Raw genomic sequence first — 22,072 nt, forward strand, 5'->3', positions numbered from 1 at the left:
CGAACTTCGAAGAATTAAGGTACTTTTCTTAATATCTAAGCTCATAGGTAAATTATTTTAAAATAATCCTTTTGTTGCATATAATAGGTATGTTCCATCATAATCTCCTTAATTACGAATTTTTGTTTATAAAATAATAGTGTAATATTTTAAATAAAATTCAAAACTCTCTTTGGAATTGTAAGTACTTGATAAAACTATGTTTTTGTTTATTAAATCAGTTTTCGGTTTGGATTTCATCTATTTTTATTTAAATGAAAATTATTCAAAAATATACATGATTATTTAAATGAGCACAATTTAAAAACATTTAAATGAATAATTAAAAATGTTCATGATTATTTAAATAAATATTATTAAAAACACTCATTATTATTTAAATGAATACTAACTATTTAAAAACACTAATGATCAGTTAAATGAATATGTCTTAAAAATGTTCATAATCATTTAAATGGATATAATTTAAAAATGTTCATGGTCATTTATGAATATGTTCATGGTTATTTAAATGAAACGACTTAAAAACACTCATGATTATTCAAATTAATACTACTTAAAAATGTTCATGATTATTGAAATAAATAAATATTATTTAAAAATGCTCATTTTTTTTTAAAGAAATATTACTTAAAAATCCTCATAATTATTTATATTAATATAATATAAAAATGTTCATAATCCTTTAAATGAATATATCTTTAAAATTTTCATGGTTATTTAAATGAAATCACTTTAAAACACTCATGATTATTCAAAATAAATACTACTAAAAATGTTCATAATTATTCAAATAAATAAAAATTACTTAATAATGTTCATAATTATTTAATTTAATGTTACATAAAAATGCTTATTATTATTCCAATGTTATTTAAATTAATAATTTGATTAATTATACATATTAAATAGAAAGAAAAAATTGATTAATTTAAATAATAAATAAATTAAAAAAATGATTAAATAAAATAAACTCTACACATTTGTTACTAAAAAGATGAAAATGAATTTTTACTTAGAAAAAGTTTTGATTATCTTAATTACTTAGCTCATAGGAACACTAAGTTAAGATACCTCTTTGGTAGTGCCTATTTGGTATCCATCATCACCTTCTTATTAAATAAATTAATAAGATTTTTGCTCAAATGCAAATAGCGCAACACTTTTGAAATGTCTCTATCCACCTAATTAGAATTGTTGCTTAGTTTATAGCGACTAATGCGGAATATCCCTTATTTGTGCAAATTTAAATGACTAAACAGCTTCTCTATTAAATATGAAAATTAATATACTTGTTCAAGATATGCTTATACAAGCGAATACTTAAAATATTTGGATTGCTGATTCTAAGTATATCTATTTATATACAATTTCATAGTAGAATTTTGAAATAAATTAAAAAATGAGAATGGATAAAGATAAGAATGCAGGAACCACAACTAAAATCTAATAATTTAGTTTTCTAAGTAATAGATTGTTTTTTAATTGTCAGGGTGGTGTCTTTATTTATGATATATCTAATACTAATTAACCTCAATTAGTTTCTGTAATAAAGGCTAGTTAAGGTGCATAACTCATAGAAATAGCACCATAAATAAATTAAATATTTTTGGTAGATGGAACTTATAGAATTTTAAAGATAACAAATAAGGACGATTTCACTCAATCTTCTTAAATACCAATAAACACACAAGATTAGTGTTCTTTCCCATTTACTTTTGTGTCCTTAAGCTATCTTTTTAACAATAAGTATTTAATTGTTTAGTCAACAAATACTATAATTGCAGGAGCTGATATAACTTAATTTTTATAAACAGGAAAATGTAGTGATTTAAAATTTAATCAACTTTATTCAAACAATAGCACATATTCAATTGTTTTTATAACTCCTAACTAAAAATACATATTCCTTAATTAAGCAAGTATTTATTTAAATGTGATAGAGATGAGCTATGATCCTATTTTAGCTGCAAATATATTCTAAGTGATTGCAATTAATAAATACGTTAACTATTTTACCCTTTCGTTTGACCTTTCATTTCTAGTTGTATCAAACCAGGTTACAGTAGACTTTTTTTTTAAAAAAAGTAATCCTAATTACAATTCCATGTATCCAAGTATTCTTAATTTGCCTTAAATAATTACATACGTAGATCCTAAAGTATCTTCAACTCCTGTTGAGCCTTATGATTGTCAATTTACATAAACAAAGGCATATCTTATCTATACTAAAGGTTCATATGGAACTTATATAATTTAAGAAGACCAAAATAGCCACTTTTTATAAGTGAGTTAAAGTATTAACCCTCCACCTACTCCTTCTGAAACCTTAAGGATGTCTAGAGCATTTAATAATGACTAAAACCTTCTAATTGGTAGAGGTACTATTATTTACATATATGATATATCCAATTTGTTAAATCCTGTTTAGCTATCTATGCTTAATTTTGGATTTAGTGGTATCTAATTTCGCCGTTCTTATATTACAAAAGATATGAAATATGCTTTACTCGCTGGAGATACAAAAGGTGTTTTTGTAGTGGATATATCTGATTTAAAAAACCCTTTTCTTGTTACTACTGTTTACCATAATTTTACAAGTTCGACACGATGTTATTTCATTGATATGCCAACTAACGAAATGTATGCAGTAGCATCATATCCATAATTAGGTATTATATTCTACGATTTTACAGATTTTAAGAATCCCAAAATTATATCTTATTTGATTAATTCAAGTGCTCGTTAAACAGTATTCTTCTCAAATTAAAATTTTTTGCTTATATAAGATCTTTAACAAGGAACTATGATTGTCAATGTAACTGATGTCCTGAATCCGTAAAAATAATCCGTGATAAAGAATGATGCGCCTACTAGATATTGTGTTTTGGTTTAAAATGATCTCTTTGCTGTATGTACATCTAATTATCTTGGGAATTTATTATTGATAGATCTTAGAGATATAAACAATCCTTAAATATATTAAAGGTATGATTTTAGAAACCAAAAATTAAGCGGATATAATGTATGCCTAAGCTCTGACAAGAAAACAATTTATTTAGGTTTATAGAATTCTATTGTAAGAATAAGTCTTTATTCTAATATATAATTTGAGACTAATTTATTACTTCTTTAAAGAGGTTCTACCCAATTAAACTAGCTTTTAGATATAAAAAAACCTTTTGAACTCGGTACCTAGGTGAAAGTAACTCTTCAACAAGTCTATCCATCCAGATAAGCGATAATAAAAGGAGCAAAGTTTTATAATAATCAAAATATATAAGAATTACCTTTTTGGGCAACTTTTTCAACCTCCGATTCTTCACTTACTCTCTCATTAACAATACAATCTATAAGTAATAGCAATATTTACTTAAAGGGAAGTAATGGAATTAACTTTTACACATTTTAATTTATATTTATAATAAATTAATCTATTCTTAACTTCGATTTTATTAATCAAAGCTTAAATATTGATTAAAATCTGTCAAATCAAATATTTATAGACTGCATTTTAGCAGGTTTGCTAGATAATAATAATTATTTTAACGGTCAATCATTTGATACAATAAATTATCATTTTTAATAAAAATATATATAAAGTCAAATTTAATTTATATTTTATGTGCTGAGTAGCAAACTCCTTTACTACCCAATTTAGATAAGCGTGTATGATTCCTTAAAAGTCAGTATAGAAGATATAAATTCTATACCGTACATTGATTCTGTAAATAACTATATTTACATAGATCTAACAGTTGATAAGTAATAAGCAAATTTTATTCCATATACTTATAGTGGAGTATTGACTTATCTTAGTGATAAGAATGATTGGCTGAAAATTGAAGGTGATTTGAATTCAGTAAATCTTGTTATTTAAAAAGGAATTCAGTTAGCTAATTTTACCTAAGATATTTCTAACATCAATATTACTATGACATTCGATGACAAAGTCAATAAACTTATTACAAAAACTATTTAGGCATCATTCAAACATATAATTAAATTGAATTCTCCGATATTAAATAACCCACAATTATCTCTTTAAGAAGACTTTGAGAAAAAATTTTCAGGCGGGTCAATAAATATAGAGGATACATTTAGTTATACATTCAGCTCTTCAATTTTTATTAATGAAGACAATAGAAAAATTTAATATTAAGCTCTGATGCTTCATAATGGAGTATATTTACCATTAACTTAACAAAGTTGGTTACTTTTCTAGTCTGAAGAAAGAACTTTTATAGGAACAACTAAATCAAGTCAGTATAAATAATCTGTACATTTATTAATCAATGCAACTGATGGATTTACCTACGCGACTGCTTAGTTAGTCTTACAAATAGACTCTATTCCTATCTAGTACTTAATTATTTTGCTTTTCCAAATAATAAGTCCTCTTTTAGGTATTATTGGATTTTGGAAATATCGTTCATCTTTTTACAACTTTGTATAAAGAAAATCATACTGCACTACACCAATAGAAATAATATGTGGGGAAGAAATTATTATTTAAATTCCGCTGCTTGGAAACAAATTAAAAACAGCATAATCTCTTTGGAATACATACTTTAAATCTTTAGACAAATAGGCTATTATTAAAGAATTTAACATAGAAAAATAAATATACTAACCTATTTTGGAAAATAGTAATTTCAAACTTCAAATTTAGCAGCAATAAGATAACAGCTAAATGTTAAATAGTCAATTATTAAAATAATCAGAATAGTTTTAGAGTTAAAAATTTTCTAGATCAAATAGCCCTTTTAATATAAAAAAATAATTCGAAAGGAATTTAAGAAAATATACTTAATAATCTAACATAAAACAAATTGGCTAAAATGAAGATTCAAATAATTAAACTGAAACAAATCGGTAATTAGTTTCAGAAAAATAATAAAATTTTCTCTCTAATTAGAAAAAGGTTAAATTGCATTATTTCAATAATGATAATACCTTGAATTTTCCCCAAATTATTATGGAAATTCGTGAATAGTATATTAGTAATCACAAATTTCCAAGTGAAAAAATAATTAAATAGCTTAATAATCCCCTATCTATGATTTGTCGAGCACTAACAGGATTAGCTACAATTTCTATTGCTAGCTTTTTATCAGACAAAATTATCTAAAATTCTATAAATTATTTAAAAGTCTATGCAAAAAAAAAAGGATTCTATGAATCAGATTGGTACAAATGTTATACAACTATCTAGCCTCAATATTCAAGAGTGCATATTGATTAATTTCCATTAATAAAGATATAGGAAAGTCACTTATAAAATGTTCTAAATAGCTTACTTTCTGAAACAGAACTTTAATAAGAAGAGATAAATAAATTTTATTAAAAATACTTTCCGTTCTTAAAAGAAAACCTAACAGCTATAGCTTTAGGTTTCACTTAGGATGGATAAGGGATTATACCAAAAATAAGAGGGGAATGCCTTGAAATTAAATCCCATAAAATTTAAAATATAAAAACATTTAGACCTTTTATCAAAAAAAGATGTTTTCTTAATAAAACAATATTTAGAAGCGAAACCTTGGTTGATAAAGAGCTTTCTAAAATTTAAGAAATACCTTCGTGGATATTAAGTATAGATCTTGCTAATAATGTGATTTTAATCAAAGGAAAAACACAACATAAAGATATTGGTTAATATGTTTTGAACATCTACGATGACAAGCATTTTGTAATAAAATAAATAAGAGTTATAGTAAAAGCAGAAATTAATCAAGAATGTGATAGTCTTAAGGAAAAATCTCCTTTACTATTCTCATAATAATTATTGTCTCCTCGTTTAGCTTAAAATGTTATTAAACCATAATTTTTGGTAAGTGAATATAATGCAGAAGAAGACTTCCCTCTAGAAGCTAGTAGTAGCTTAAATAATCGCTATTTTGGAGCTTCTCAGTCACTAAAAAGTAAGTCTAATTAATTAAGTGATAAACATAAAAATATACTCTGATTTTTTAATAATAATTTTATTTAAGAAGTTGCTGAAAGCTAAATAATGAAAAAAATATAATTTTTTTAAAGTACAAATAAAAAACTGAAAATATAAAATACAAAAGTGAAAATTAAAAAAATATAATAAAAACTTCAAATCATAATATAAATGCATCTAAGCTAATACTTTATGATATTGGAATATATATAGTTTAGCTATTTTCAGTATTTTTTAAGTAAGTATATTTAATTTTTTTTGTAAAATATAATTTAATTTAAAAATACAAATAATTATTTATTTTATTGTTTTTAAATATTTATTATTTTAACTTTAAAAACATTTTATTTTAATGTTGAATTATTTTATTTTATATTTAAATTATTAAATAAAATTTAAATTTTATATAAATTGTTGAATTACCAATCCAAAGAGTTTGAGCTTTTTGCAATTTTTTTATTTTATACTTTACTTAAAAAAAAATGGTATTTGCTTTTTTGTCGCTTTATGGAGATATAAAAAGTATTTTAGTAGTATATATATTTAATTTAAAAAAACATTTTTCATGTTACTACAATTTTATCATGATTTTCTTCACTTAAGAGTTGCCATTATATTGATGCGCTAAAAGTGAAAAAATATGAGTATCATCATATCTCTCTTTAGGTATGATTAAGATTTCATAAATTTAATAATTCCAAAATTTTATCTTATTTGACTATTTAAATACTTGAAGAGGTAGCTAGAAAGAATTCTTTTAGAATTAAAATTTTCTATTGAAATCAGATTTTGAAGAAGGAATTATGATTTTTAATGCATTGAATTTTTGAACCCATAAAAAATAACTAAAATATTTAAGATAAGTAGTGTGTTTTGGTTTAATATTATTTGTTTATTGTATGCACACCTATTTACTTAGAAAATTTATTATTATTGATAGATATAGGAGACTTATAAAATCCTAAATATATTAAAAGAATTATCTTAGGGATTAAGAGTAAAGTGCATATAATAAGTGTTTTGGAAGTAATTAAATAAATTTGATTTAGGTTTAATTGATACTATATATTTTTTATTAAAAATATTTTCATTTAATTGAAGATATTTAATAGCAATAACTTTAGAGTTTAATTAAGATGGATAAAGGATAAAAGCAAAAATGATAAGAGAATGCCTTGATATTAAATCTAAAAATATTTTAAAAATAAGAAAAATAAATATTTTATTTCTAAAGTAATATTTAGAAATTAAACTTTGGTTATTTTTCTAGTAAAGAAGAAATACTTTATGGTTATTAAGTATAAATCTTGCTATTAATGTGATTTTAATCAATATAGTAAATAACAGTTAAAGTTAAAACCATAAATTAATCAAGACGAAAATAATAAAATTAAGGAAAAGACTCCTTTTATTTCTTAATAATCAATTCCAAGTGATTAAGTTCATAATTAATATGATTAAATTGCATGAAATCTATATTCCGCCAAAGAGAACCTTCCATAAGCTAAGATAGAGTTACTTACATAAATGATATTTTATAAATTATTTGGTCCTTGTTTTTTAAAAATGTTTAAATAATTAAGTCTTAAACATACAAACATATTGTAATTTTGTATTAATAATTATATTGATGAAATTATGTAAAAATCTAAGAAAAAAATTTTAAAAATGTAAATTTTAGTGAAAATTTTGAAAACTGGCCCAAGGGCTTGAATAAAACTACAGTAAAATAAATTAAGAAGACTAAAATAAAAAATTTATAATTAAATAAAATGAATTTTTTTTAATAAAAGTATGAGTTATTTATCTTAATTTATAAACTATTAATTACATTTCATTTAATTTAATTATTAAATAATTCACATTTAAAAGCAAGAATCGCCCTCTTATTATATAAGAGATAAATGCTTGCTCTAATTCAAGAAGTATAAAAGTGCAAAACTTAGAGCATATATTTGATACTATTAAAAATGTAAGTGCTCATTTGAATTTACTAATATTTTTTAATTCTTTTTTCTAACTGATTTTTGTAAATTTTCGTATTTAAATGTCACTGATTATTTAAACAACTATTACTTAAAAATGCTTGCAACTAACTTTTTAAAAAAATTTACATACTTTTTAAATATTTTTAGAATTAATGAATCACAAATTGTTTTTAAATAGATTAAAATAATTAATCTAATTGAAAAATGTATTAATTATCTTATAACCTAAACTACTAAGTATTAAATTGAAATAGCTTTTTAAAATGCTTATCTGGTATCTATTATCGTTTTCTATAATTAAATTTTTTTTTATTCAAATGTACAATACTTTTAAAATGTATGCAAAAAAAAGAAGAAACAAATTTCCTTCTTTTTTACACTTTAGCTTTCCATCTGATTTTGAGAAATTTTTGAATTTAATTATCTAAATGTCTGTTATTTAAAATTTTTTGTAATTGAATAATTACATTTTCTTAACAGTAAACTGATACTTTTCAAAAAATTTTGCTATTTAAAATAAAATAATCATTAATACATTCTAACAATATAACAATAAATTTTTATTATCTAAAATTATTAATTTTCTTAATATCTAAAGTTATAATTTCATTCAGTTAAGTTAACCTTCAAAAATTCCCATTAAATATTATCTAAATTAATAGATAAATTGATATAAAATAATTCTTTAATATTGTTTATTTAATATATACCATATATTAATTAGTTTTATTTCAAATTTAAAAATTATTAAACTTTTAAGATAATATGAAATTTTTTTTATTATTTTTGGGTGCTACTTACTATATACATGACCTTAATTAATGAGGATTTAAGGTATTATTGTAATCTTAAATTTTTATTTTCTTTTAATTTTATTTTTTAATATATATTAATCAATTTAAATTTTTGAACTTGTTTTAAAAAATTTTTGAGTTTAATATCACAAACTATTTAAAAAACTATATTTAAAAATGTTTTCAAATAATTTCTATTTTAAACTGACAGTTACTTTTTAAATATTTTTGTAATTGAAATAAAGGAATCATATGTAATAATTAATTGACAAAAAATATTAATGACCTCAATATCTAAATTAATAGTTATTCAATTAAGATAACTCTTTAATGATGCTTATTAGATATCAATGATCTCTTTCTTAATTATGATTATAATTAGATTTCTTTTAATTCAAAAATTGCAATACATACTTTTTATATTTGTTGTTATTGAATGTAGGTGTTCAAAAAACTATTCTTCTTTTTTTAGTTTTGCTTTCTAGCTTATAGTTTAATTTATTGAATTTGATTTCTTTTTATTTTAATTAGTATTATTTAAAAAATGTACAATTAAATTAATACATTTTCAAAGTAGTAACTGGTGCTTTTTAAAAAATTATTATATTAAAATAAAGTAATCATAAAAAGTTTCTAAATAGATAAAAATCCATTTTTATTTTCAAAAAGTATGAATAATTTTAATCTAAAATCATAGGCACATTGAGTTCAGTTAACTTTTTAATAGTACCTACTTAATATCCATCCATCCATTCTTCTCTTCTTACTAAATTTATTTAATACAATTAAAATTAATTAAAGATTTTATTGCATCTACAATTGCTTTTTATTAATTCTATTTTTAAACTGATTTTTTAAATATTTGTATTGAACTGCCTTTGATTATTCAAATAACAAAAAACTGTTTGCAATTAAATAAATAATTAATTGGTTTTATAGTTTTTTTACTAAAATAACTTACAGATTAACTTTTTATAAATTGATAAATTGATTTTTATTTTCAATTAAACTTACTTAAAATATTATATAAATTTAATGATATTTTTAAATAAAATATCACTTTAATAGCATCAATTTGGTATCTATCATCACTTAATGATTTAATTAGGTTATTTAACTGAAAAAAATAAGGTTTTTATGTATTAGTGTACTGTTATTAAAAAGAAAAATCCTCAATAAAATTCACTTTATTTTTTAATCCAGTAAATTTTTGTGTTACTTACAAATCATTTTTAAATCGATAAAAGTGAATTTTTATTTATAAAAAATATTGCTTTCTTAAAATTTGTAGTAATAGATATAATTAATCTAACTTGATAATAGTACCTATTCTGTATGAATCATCACCTTTATATTTAATTAGTTATTAAATTATTGTTATAAAAAAAATATTCGCAATAATATAAATAAATAATCTACCCACAAAAACTAGTTTTGAAATTTAATTAAAGCAGCATATTAATTAAATTATTAACACTTTGCAACTTTTACAATGAAATAAATAAATAATTTAATTTGTTTTTATTTACAAAAAGTAATACTGTAGTAACTCAAGTAAAAAAAAATCATCATTAATTCTAGGAATTTGGTTTTTAAAAATTTATGGAGACAAATTCCATGAGACTGATTTTCTGAAATCTGAAGCTGAGGGCAGAGGTAATAAGGTACTTATCTTAATACAAGAATAGGTGCATTAAACTAAGTTACTTCTATTGTTGTGCTAATTTTTGTATCCATCCATCCATTAATAGTTAATTTATATAACTATATTGACCTAATAATTTTTTGATTTTATTTAAAAAAATCCAATAATAAATCAAGCAAAAATGAAAAGTATTTATTATCAAATTACCAAGCTAATTTTTATATATTTTTTAATTATATTTTGTTACTTGTTTTCTGTTAACTTCTGTACTAGAACATCTTTGCTCGTTTAAATAATTTTATTGAGAAATATAGACAATAAATAAATCATATTTTATATAAATTTTAAATATATGTATTATCTTAATCAATAAAATTGTAAGAAATTTAAATTAAGATAACTTTTTAATTTTTCCTACTTGCAATAAATAATAGTATTCTAATAAGGTGAGTTAATAATTAGTTTCTCTGATTAAAAAGAGCAGCAAGCACTTTTAAAAATATGGTACTAACTATTATCAAAAATATATGTGCTCAATAGAATTCTCTTCAATTTTTAATTTAGTTTTCTAACATGATAATTGAATAATTTTTTATTTTGAATATTTCTTATTATTTAAAAATGCACACAATTAAATAAATGGGGGAGTTTGAAAAAATTAATTTTATTTTGAATAACTCCTAAAGTGAGGAATGTCAAATTAGTAAATAAATAAAAAATCAAATTGAATTAACATATATATCATGAGTTTTTTCAGTTCACAAAAATAAAAACACCAGTTGTAATCCTACCCCCAATCTTTTTATTTGAAAGTTTCAGACTATTTTAATAACTGCTATTTGAATTATTACATAAATTTTTAAATGGCATACTGACTTTTTCAAAATTTTAAATAATTTATTATATTAACAATTTTTGTTTTTAAAAAGAAAAAATGAATATTTATTAGCAGCAATTATTTCTTATTTTATTATCTAGTATAATAGGTATATTCTGTTAAGATAACTCCTTAATAGTGCCTATCTGGTTTCCATCATCACCTTCTTATTAAATAAGCTAATAAGATTTTTGCACTACTACAAAAAGCGCCACACTTTTAAGATGTCTCTATCCACCAAACTAAAATTGTTGCTTGGTTTATAGTGACTAATGTGGAATATCTATCGTTTGCGCTAATTTAAATAGCTAATCTGCCTCTATATTAAATTAGAATATCAATTTACTTGTTCAAGATATGATGATATAAGCAAATACTTAAAATTTATGGATTGCTGATTCTACCAATATCTATTTATACACCATCTCATAATAAAATCTTTAAATAAGTTAAACTATGAAAATGGAAAAAGATAAGAATGCCGGAACGACAGCTAGTATAAAATAATTTAGCTTTATTAGCAATAGATTATTTTTTAACTGTCAAGGAGGGGTTTTTATTTATGATGTATCGAATATTAATTAACCTCAACTTGTTTCTGTTATTAAGGCTAATTAAGGTGCATAGCTCATAGAAATTTCACCTTAAATAAATTATATATTTTTGGTGGATGGAACTTTTAGAATTATAAAGATTACAAATATGGACGACTTTATTCAATCTCCTTAAACACCTATCAAAACATAAGATTAGTGTTCTTTCTCATTTACTTATATATATTTAAGCTATATCTTTAATAACTACTTAATTCTCAATTCGCCATCCACTATTATTGCAGGAGCTGATTTAACTGCATTTTTATAAACAGGAAAATGTAGTGATTTATAGTTTAATAATTATTATTCAAATAATAGTTCATTTACTACTGTTTCTATAACTCAAAATAAAAAATACATATTTCTTAATTAAGCAAATGTCTATGTAAATGTAGTAGAGATGAACTATGAACCCATACTATCTGCGAAAATATTTTAAATTATTGAAATTAACAAGTACATTTAATTTCTTACTCTTTCTTATGATCTTTCATTTCTAATTATCTCAAACTAAATGACAATAGACTTTTTCTTTATAAAAAGTAACCCTAATTACAACTTTACGCTTCCTAGTATACTTAATTTGCCTTCAATAATCTCATATATAGACCCTGTAGTACCTTTAAATCCTGTTCAGCCTTATGATTGCTAGTTTACATCAGCAAAAAAATATCTTATCTATACTAAAGGTTCTTATGGAACTTATATCATTTAAGAAGATTAAAATAGCCACTATTTATCAGTAAGTTAAAGTATTAACCCTCCTCCAACTCCTTCTGAAACTTTAAGGATGTCAAGAGCTTTTAATAATGATTAAAATCTTTTAATTGGAAGAGGTACAAGTATTTATATATACGATATATCCAATTTATCAGGTCCTATTTAACTTTCTATGTTAAATTTTGGATTTGTCGGGATCTAATTTCGTCGCTCTTATATTACAAAAGATATGAAATATGCGTTGCTTGCTGGAGATATAAAAGGTGTTTTAGTCGTTGATATATCTAATTTGAAAAATCCTTTTCTTGTTACTACTATTTATCATAATTTTCCTCGTTTAACAAGTTGCTATTACGTTGATATGCCAACAAGTGAAAAATATGCAGTAGCATCATATCTTTCCTTAGGAATCATACTCTACGATTTCACTGATTTTAAGAATCCTAAAATTTTATCTTATTTGACTACTTAAAGTGCTCGCTAGACAGTATTTTTCTAAAATTAAAATTTTTTGTTGAAATCTGATCTCTAAGAAGGAATTATGATTGTTAATGTAACTGATGTTTTGAATCCATAATAAGTATCTACAATAATTTAAGATGCATCTGCTAGGCAGTGTATTTTAGTTTAGAATGATCTGTTTGCTGTATGTACATCTAGTTATCTTGGAAATTTATTATTAATAGATCTAAGAGACTTAACAAATCCCAAAATATAATAAAGGTATGATTTTAGAAACAAATAATTAAGTGGATATAATGTGTGCTTAAGCAGTGATTAGAAAATAATTTATTTAGGCCTAGTTGATTCTATAGTTAGAGTAAGCCTTTATCCTTAAATTTAATTTGAGACGAACTTACTACTTCTTTAAAGAGGTTCTACTCAATTAAACAAATTTATAGATTTCTTAAAACCTTTTGAACTTGGTACCTAGGTGAAAGTTACACTTTAATAAGTCAATCCAGCCAGAAAAGTATTTATTACAGGAGCTAAGTTTTATAATAATTATAAGGTTTAAGATTTACCTTTTTGGGCGACTTTTTCAACAGCTGATTCCTCACTTACTCTCTCATTTACAAAACAATCTATAAGTAGTAACAATATCTACTCATAGAATAGTAACGGTACTGACTATTATAACTTTTAGTTTATATTTATTATAAATTAATCTATTTTTAATTTTGACTTTATTAATAAAAGCTTAAATATCGATTAAAACTTATCAAATCAAATATTTGTAGATAGTATTTTAGCAGGATTGTTAGACAATAATTATTATTATTAAGGTCAATCCTTTGAAGCTATAAATTATTATTTTTAGTAAAAATATTAATAAAGTCAAATTTAATTTATATTTTATGTTCTAAGTAGTAAATTGCTTTACTACTCCATTTAATTAAATGTCTATGACTCTTTAATAGTCAGTATAGATGATATAAATGCAAAACCATATATTTATTCTGTGAATAATTATATTAATATTGATTTTACTGTGGATATGAAATAGGCAAATTTTATTCCATAAACATATAGTGGAGTTTTGACTTATCTGAGTGATAAAAGCGATTGGCTGAAAATAGAAGGAGATTTAAATTCAATAAATCTTGTTATATAAAATGGAATTTAATTAGCAAACTTTACAGATGCTTCTAATATCAACATTACTATAACGTTTGATGATACAGTAAATAAACTGATTACCAAAAATATCCATGCATCAAGCAAGAATATAATTAAACTTAATTCTCCGATATTAAATAACCCAGATCTTTCAATATAAGAAGATTTTGAGAAAAAATTTTCAAAAAAATCTGTAAATATAGAGGATACATTTAGTTACACGTTTAGCTCTTAAATTTTTATCAATAAAGATAACAGAAATATTTAATATCAAGCTTTTATGCTTCAAAGTAATGGAAAATATTTACCTTTAACTTAACAAAGTTGGTTATTATTTTAGGCTTAAGAAAGGACTTTTGTTGGAACAACTAAATCAAATTAGTTTGGATAATCTGTACATTTATTAATCAATGCGACTGATGGATTCACTTATGCCACTACATCTTTAGTCTTTTATATTGATTCAATCCCTATCACATACTTAATTATTTTACTTTTCTAAGTACTGAGTCCTATTTTAGGATTAATAGGATTATGGAAATATCGTTCACATTTTTATAATTGTGTCTATAAAAGCTCTTATTGCACTACACCAATCTAAATAATTTGTGGGGAAGAAGTTATTATTTAAATTCCATTACTTGGAAATAAATTAAAAACTGCACAATCACTCTGGAATTCATACTTTAATACTTTAGACAAATCTGTGATTATTAAAGAATTTGACATAGAAAAATAAAAACTAGATGCTATATTTGAAAATAAGAATCCCGAACTTAAAGCTTAGCATTAAATTGGAAATGGTGGTATTCTAAATAGCAAACTTTTAAAATTATCAGAGCAGCAATAATTTTTATATTAAAAATTATCTGCATGTTAAAGCCCAAGTAATTTAAAGAAGAAGTTATACAGAACTTTAAGAAAAAAAACTTAATCAGTTCATTTTAACTAAAATGATTAAAGCAAAGATAATAGTAATCAAGTTATAAAAAATGAGTAATAAGATTAGTAAATTCGTTAGTAAAATTTAAAATTGTGTTATTTCAATTAAGACAATTCTTTGAATTATTCCAAAATTATAATGGAAATTCGTGAATAGTATATTAAGAATCATAAAGTACCTAACAAAAAATTACTTGAATAGCTGAATGATCCTCTGTCTATGATTTATAGAGCACTAACCGGGTTGGCTTCAATATCTATAGCTAATATTTTACCAGAAAGAATTATATAGCAGTCTATAGATTATTTAAAAACAGTTGCAAAAAAATAAGGATACTTTGAAAAAGATTGGTATAAACATTACACAATCATTGAGCATCAATTCTCAAGAGTGCATATTGATCAATTTCCATTAGTAAAGGTAGATACTGATCATTTATAAAAAGTTTTAAATATTTTATTTTCAAATATAGATCTTAAATAAGAAGAGATAAATAATTTTTATTAAAAATATTTTCCTTTCATCAAAGATAATTTAATTGCAATAGCTTTGGGCTTCACCTAGGGTGGATAAGGGATTATACCAAAGATAAGAGGGGAATGCATTGAAATTAAATCTCATAATATTTAAAACATAAGAACATTTAGACCTTTTATTAAAAAAACATTTTTTTTTTCTAAATTAATATTTAGAAATTAAACTTTAGTAGCTAAAGAGTTTTCTAGTATATAAGAAATACCTTCATGGATATAAAGTATAGATCTTGCTAATAATGTAATTTTAATCAAAGGAAGGACACAACATAAAGATATTGGTTAATATGTTTTGAATATTTATGATGACAAACATTTTATTTTAAAGTAAATAAAAGTGAATGTTGTTCAAGAAAAGAATCAATAAAATAACAATACTCAAGAAAAATCTCCTTTAATTTTTTCATAAGAATCAATTTATCGTGATTCAGCTCCGAATTTTATTAAACCTATTCAATTTACAAGCGAAAAATCTGCTGATGATGATGATGAACTACCTCTAGAATCTATTAAAAATAGTACAAAAAGTCGTTATTTTGGAGATTCTGGTTCATTAAGAAAAAAAACTAACTAGTTAAGCCTTAAAAATACAAATATATTGTAATTATGATTTTATAATTATATCGAATGAGTTAGCTAGCTGACAGCCCAAAAGAAAAATTAATTTTATAATATTTTATTCTTAATGTTTATTTCTTTTTTTATTCAAATATTTAAGGTATATGAATATATATTATCAATCAACTTTTGAAAATTAGTTATTAAATAAAATATTTATTTTTTGAATATAAAGTTAAAAAATATTTAGAGTTTATAATTTAATCATATGATAAGGCCTTATATTTATTCTAGATTTTTCTTTAATTTAAGTAATTTTAGATACTTTGCTATTATTTAAGAATAACATTTTTTTAAATTAAAAAAAATTATAAATAGAAAAAATATACAAATAAATTGTATTTATAATATTATTATTTTATCTTTATAAAAAATTAAAAATGAAAAACAAATTTTATTAAAAGTTGTAGAAAGAATTTATTAAGATAAAAAATTATTAAATATTAAATAATGTTTAACAACATAAAGTCAAAATTAGGTCTCCAGGTGGGTGAAACTATCTAATTTTGCTCTTTCAAATAACATAAAGAAGCAAAGCATATAAATAAGTAATGCTTTGTCTTATAGAGGGGATACAGATAAAAATTAGAATATAATAAATAATAATAAATATAATAATAATAATTGTGATTATTATAAATTATTGGATTTGGATTATTTTTATTCTTGATATTTTGTTGCCTTTTGTTGGAAGGACGTGGTTTTTTAATAACAAGGTAAAATATTGAAGTATTTTGGTTGGATCTTTGGTATAAGTAATTATTTAAATAAATATCTTAACTATTTATTTAAAGTTTAAATTCTTTGAAGGTAGTTAATTACACCATAGCTGATATTATTTAATAAGTTAAATTTTGCAATAATTGCAGTTTTATTTTTTAATGAGGATTTATAAAGGAATATTGTTATTATTAATGAACCTTTTCTTGGCTTTGTTGGTTTTTATTTGATAAATAAAAAGGATAAAATGGTTTGATATTTTATTATACTAAAAATAAATTGACTAGCTTGTTAAATCTTGATTAATCTGAGGATGTGATTTAAAATTAAAGATTAAGAGATATTAAGATTAAATTAGAAACATGATGAGTCTTTTTGTAACAATAAATATTTATTCAAAAGAGGTTATTAACTGATTAAAGTCAAGAGTAATGTTTTTATTGATTGGTTGGTAGGTTGGTTGGTTGGATTGTTTGTTTGTTTGTTTTTTTTATTCATGTTTTATTTACAAAATTGAACTAACATGCGTACTGTTAGCTTGTATTTAACATTATTTTGGTTTATAAATAAGTATTTGATTTTGAATTATTCAAGGTATGTTTCATTTCATTCGTGAGTTAGATGTGGTTCTTAATAGTTCAATAGTAAAGTACAGAATTAATATATATATAATTATTTATTTATTATTTATTTTAGGCTAGTCTAAAGATATTTTATTTAGCAGTTAATTTATTAAGTGATTTACAGATAGTTTTTTTAACAGTTCTGGTAAGCTTTTTGGTTTTATTAATTTGATTTTATTTTAGTTATTTATTATAGGTTAGATTAATAGATTAAATTATTGATTTTATATATAAAATAAATTATTAATAAATATATTTCTTAGTTCTTATTTTTTACAAAAGATGATGGTGATCATGATGAACAAGCACATATCTATCCTTTTTATTTAATTCTTATTAAATTAGATGTTTATTACTAGATTGAGGTTAAGATAATCAAGTAATGCATGCAAAGTTTTGGTTTATTAAATTAGGAAGAAGTTGTTTTTGGTTTTTTGATTTTAAGATTTTTTAAGTTATTAATAGGTTTCTTTATTTTATTTTAATTTTAATTTATCTTGTGATTATTATAAATAAATTTAATTATTGGATGATGGTTTGAGGTAGTTATGGTTTAATATTTAAGCTTGATTGATAGCTTGTGTTTTTTATTATTTTTTGTGTTTAGTTTTTAGGTATTTTTAATGAAAAGTTGTTTTATTTATTTATTTATTTAGAGTTATTTCATGGTTTAATGTTTTTTGGAAGATATTTAAATTAAATGGTGTTAATTTATAAGATGGTAGTTTGGCTATTAGAATTTATAGTACGGTAATTTATTTATTTGTTTGTTTGTGTTTTAAATTTGGTTTAGATTTTTTTTATTCTTTAAATTAAGAAATTCAATGTTTTACAAATTGTGAATGAAGGAAGGGAGCACTACTGGTTCTTCAGTAGTCAGATTCAAACTTAGAAAGAGAGTTGATGATAGGCTACTTTTTGGAGCTGCTTAGCTTAAAGGACTTTAACCAAGGATGTTAGAGAACTTATGTGATGCTATATCTAGTTGAGGGGTTAGGATCCATCATGTGGGAGAGGAGGTCAATCATCTAGTCAGCACTTGTTACTTTAGAGAAGTATTAGTAGAACCATTACATTAAATCTTTAATGGAAATTGTTTTGTTCAAGTATTTGATGTACAAGGGATCATTTAAATCATCTTTGAAAGGAAAGAAGCCACCAACTAAGATTTCATAAAGAGAAAGACCCAAGGCATAAACATCACACTTCTTTTGATCGACAATAGTTTAGTTAGCTTCAAGCTATCCGTCAACTAGATAGAGCAACTCAGGTGAAAAGAAACGCTTGTTTTTGCGATTGAAAAACTCAAAGGATTCTTTATGAGACTAAAATTAGCCTTTCTTTGCATAGCCGAAATCAGCAAGCTTGAAATTATACTTATTTTACTTGATGTTAAATTCAGAAATGTATAAATTATCAGGCTTGATGTCATTATGAGCGATATCATACTTGTTATGGAGGAGATAAAGTGCCTCGCCGATTTACTTGGCAAGCACCCTAATCACATTCACACAAGTACCAAGTTGCTTTTGAATGATTTCTTCCTTTATCAACTTTTCTAAGTATTCACATTAATTTTCAATTTTTTCTTGGATGTGAGGCTGTTGATATTCATAGCTTTAAGAACTACAACGTAATTTATGTAATTCTGAGCTGTACATTTGAATATTCTTAAAGTTATTATGTTACCACTTAGAAAGCATATCCGCATCTCCAAAAGCAGCAAAAGGCATCACAAGGCAAGCACCTTCATTGTATTCTTCAAAGTAATAAGGTTTTAGGATATTTTTGTGTTTAGGGATCATCTTGCTGACCATGAATTCGTTCAGAAGGAGCTAATATTAGCCTCCTTCCTTTTTAAAGTCACTTTCACTTAAGTTATTAGGCTTAATAACTTCTTTAATGACAGACTTCTGCAAATTATTTGTGAGATTGTTTGTAATTTGGTTAGGAGAAGAGGTCCTTTCTTTGCAGCTCGCATTCGACTTCTTGTTTTGGTGGCATTCAACATCGTCAATGTCTTCATTTTCATTTTTGATACTCTTACTGCACTCTAAGTCATCATCTTCATCATCAGTCTCAAAAAGAGATTCAGATTTAGATGGCATAACCACAGAAATAATCTTTGTGGAATCACAATAAAGCTTCTCAATTTTAAAGGCAGTAGCAGATTATTTTTTGACTGAAATGTTTTCGGAAGCCAATCCAGCATTTATTTCAACAAGAACTTTTTCGAGAACGTATTTTGAGTGTTGCTCGACGCTGATTTATTCCACTTAGTTAGACATCTTATGCGAAATCTACAAAAAAATTTGTCTGTCCTCTTAAGTTTATTATCCTTTTGACAAGGTTTATTATTTTTTTTCTTTAATAATTTAAAGAAGAAATTATTGTTTTTTTTCTTTATTTAGTTTGGCTTTATTTTTTTTTTTAAAGAGACTCTTGTTAAAGACACACCAAATCAATTAATTGCTCAAATTTTTATATTGATTTTCAATGTATTTTTCTTTCTTTTGCTTTAATTATTTAAAAAGGTTTTATCTTTAGCAGGCACGCTTTCTCTTTCTTTCTTTATGATTCCTTCCAACCCACAATCTTACTAATAAATTAATTAATTGTGTTTCTCAATTATCAATTCTTTAGTTTGTTTGTTTATTTGTTTCTTTGTTTGTTTGCTTGTTCGTTTATTTTTTTTTTCAATAGTAAATTATTAGAATCTCTCCTTTCTTCTTTGGTCAAATAGAATTGTGTGAACTGAATCAATAAAAAAAAGGGATTTCTTTATCTGTTTAATTTATCAATTTTTGCTTACGAATATTCTTTAATTTAGTTTAATTCAAAGCAAAATTTAGTCTGCAGAATCTCTTTACTAAATCTGAATGCTAAATCTTCTGTAGTAATAATAGGTGTCTGTGATATAAAATATTTTAAATAATTCTTGATTACCTAAAAATAAAGTATAGAAGTAATAGCAGTAACATAAAAGTAGAAAAGCACTTAAAATTAATTAATTTAGTTATTCGTTATTCACTTTCAAGCATGCATGGTATTTCTTATTAAATTTTTGAATGAAGAGCTTACCTTTATACAATTATTAAATACTAACAATATCCCCATTCCAATTATTTTCTAAAATTTTCTAAAATAGAATGCATGCAAAATCAAAGATAGTATTTATTTTAATAATCACAATTTTTTGGGAACACATCTTAGTAGAAAGAATTTTAATATTGCACCAGCTTACATACCTACCTATTTTTTAACAAAAATTTATTCTGTTAACCACTATAGATCAATTGTTTGTGGCTTTCTGCTGTTTTTTACAGCAGCAAAATATTTTCAGTGTTAATTTAATTAAATATGAATTTTTTAAAAGCAATAAACCATTTTTGCTAAAATGAATAAAATAAAATGAAATAGAAATGAATATTTGATTGTATATTTAAAAAAGAATCTTAATCTAAATAATTATCTTTTCCCTCCTTAGAATTACATTCAAATATTATAAAAACTGCAAAAATCCTGAAATTAGTAACAAATTAATTGATGTTTGTTTGGTCAAGCTAGCTTTCTTAATCACCCACCAAATTCTAACTCATATTAAAAAAATCTTTTGTCCGCAAAAAATTTAGAAATAGAAGAAATAATATTTAACTGGGTTTCCTTCTAACAATTACTATCAGACACCCTATATATTTTACAAGTTTATCTATCATTTTATTTTAATAATCAAGTTGATTGGCTCAAAAATATTTCTAATATTAGATACTCTATTTCATCAAATTCAGTTGTCAATATAAATAGATATTTCTTTTTTTTTCTTTTATATTCTTACATAGACCTATAGAAAAGACAATAAATTCTTCCAGTTTTTCTTAACAGATAAACAACATTAGAGAGGTGTTATAATACGCAATACAGTGAATTTAATAAAAATTCTTAACTTTTTTGCATTTTTTATTTATAAATTCATTTAAATGAATCCAAAAATACTATCTAAAAGCTAAATTTAAAAAAAATGAGTTTTTATTGAAATACACTAAAATTGATAGAAATTAAATAAAATATAACAAACAATAAGCCAACAAATATCTTAAAAAGATAAATATTATTTTCACATTTCATGTTTGTTATTTTTACTAAAAATAGCAAAAGATTTTTACTCATTTAAATATTGATTAAGATCATAAAAGCAAAAATCATATTAATAGAGGAAAATTTAAATTGCTTAGAATTAATTAACAGATGATATATTAACTTAAATTAAACTATTACATCTATCTTTAAAATATATTTTATTATATTGAATTTTTTTAAATCAATTTTTAAATATATTTTTAAAAATAGAAAAATTTATTTAAAAATAAAAATATTGAGAATGAGAGAAAGTTAGCCAATTTTCTTTAAAAAACAGTAAAAACAGAATGCTAAATTTTATATATTTTTAA

The 22,072-nt window shown here is 22.9% G+C and overlaps 3 protein-coding genes across 3 annotated transcripts; 2 read left to right on the forward strand and 1 right to left on the reverse strand. All coding sequences in view use genetic code 6, as the record gives it.

The window, feature by feature from the left end:
- Nucleotides 1–955: 955 nt before the first annotated feature.
- Nucleotides 956–5,968, forward strand: TTHERM_01265000 (hypothetical protein; the record flags this gene model as incomplete). Its single annotated transcript, XM_001029858.2, has 1 exon — nucleotides 956–5,968. One exon carries the CDS (start codon nucleotides 956–958, stop codon nucleotides 5,966–5,968), a length of 5,013 nt encoding a protein of 1,670 aa, XP_001029858.2.
- A 5,739-nt stretch (nucleotides 5,969–11,707) lies between these two features.
- Nucleotides 11,708–16,273, forward strand: TTHERM_01265020 (hypothetical protein; the record flags this gene model as incomplete). The annotated part of the gene is made up of 1 exon (XM_001029860.2): nucleotides 11,708–16,273. The coding sequence occupies one exon, from the start codon at nucleotides 11,708–11,710 to the stop codon at nucleotides 16,271–16,273; it is 4,566 nt and encodes a 1,521-aa protein (XP_001029860.2).
- A 2,220-nt stretch (nucleotides 16,274–18,493) lies between these two features.
- Nucleotides 18,494–19,912, reverse strand: TTHERM_01265030 (kinase domain protein; the record flags this gene model as incomplete). The annotated part of the gene is made up of 1 exon (XM_001029861.3): nucleotides 18,494–19,912. The coding sequence occupies one exon, from the start codon at nucleotides 19,910–19,912 to the stop codon at nucleotides 18,494–18,496; it is 1,419 nt and encodes a 472-aa protein (XP_001029861.2).
- Nucleotides 19,913–22,072: the final 2,160 nt, after the last annotated feature.

The sequence above is a fragment of the Tetrahymena thermophila genome (assembly GCF_000189635.1).
Source record: "Tetrahymena thermophila SB210 genomic scaffold scf_8254479, whole genome shotgun sequence".
NCBI classification, from domain to species: domain Eukaryota; phylum Ciliophora; class Oligohymenophorea; order Hymenostomatida; family Tetrahymenidae; genus Tetrahymena; species Tetrahymena thermophila.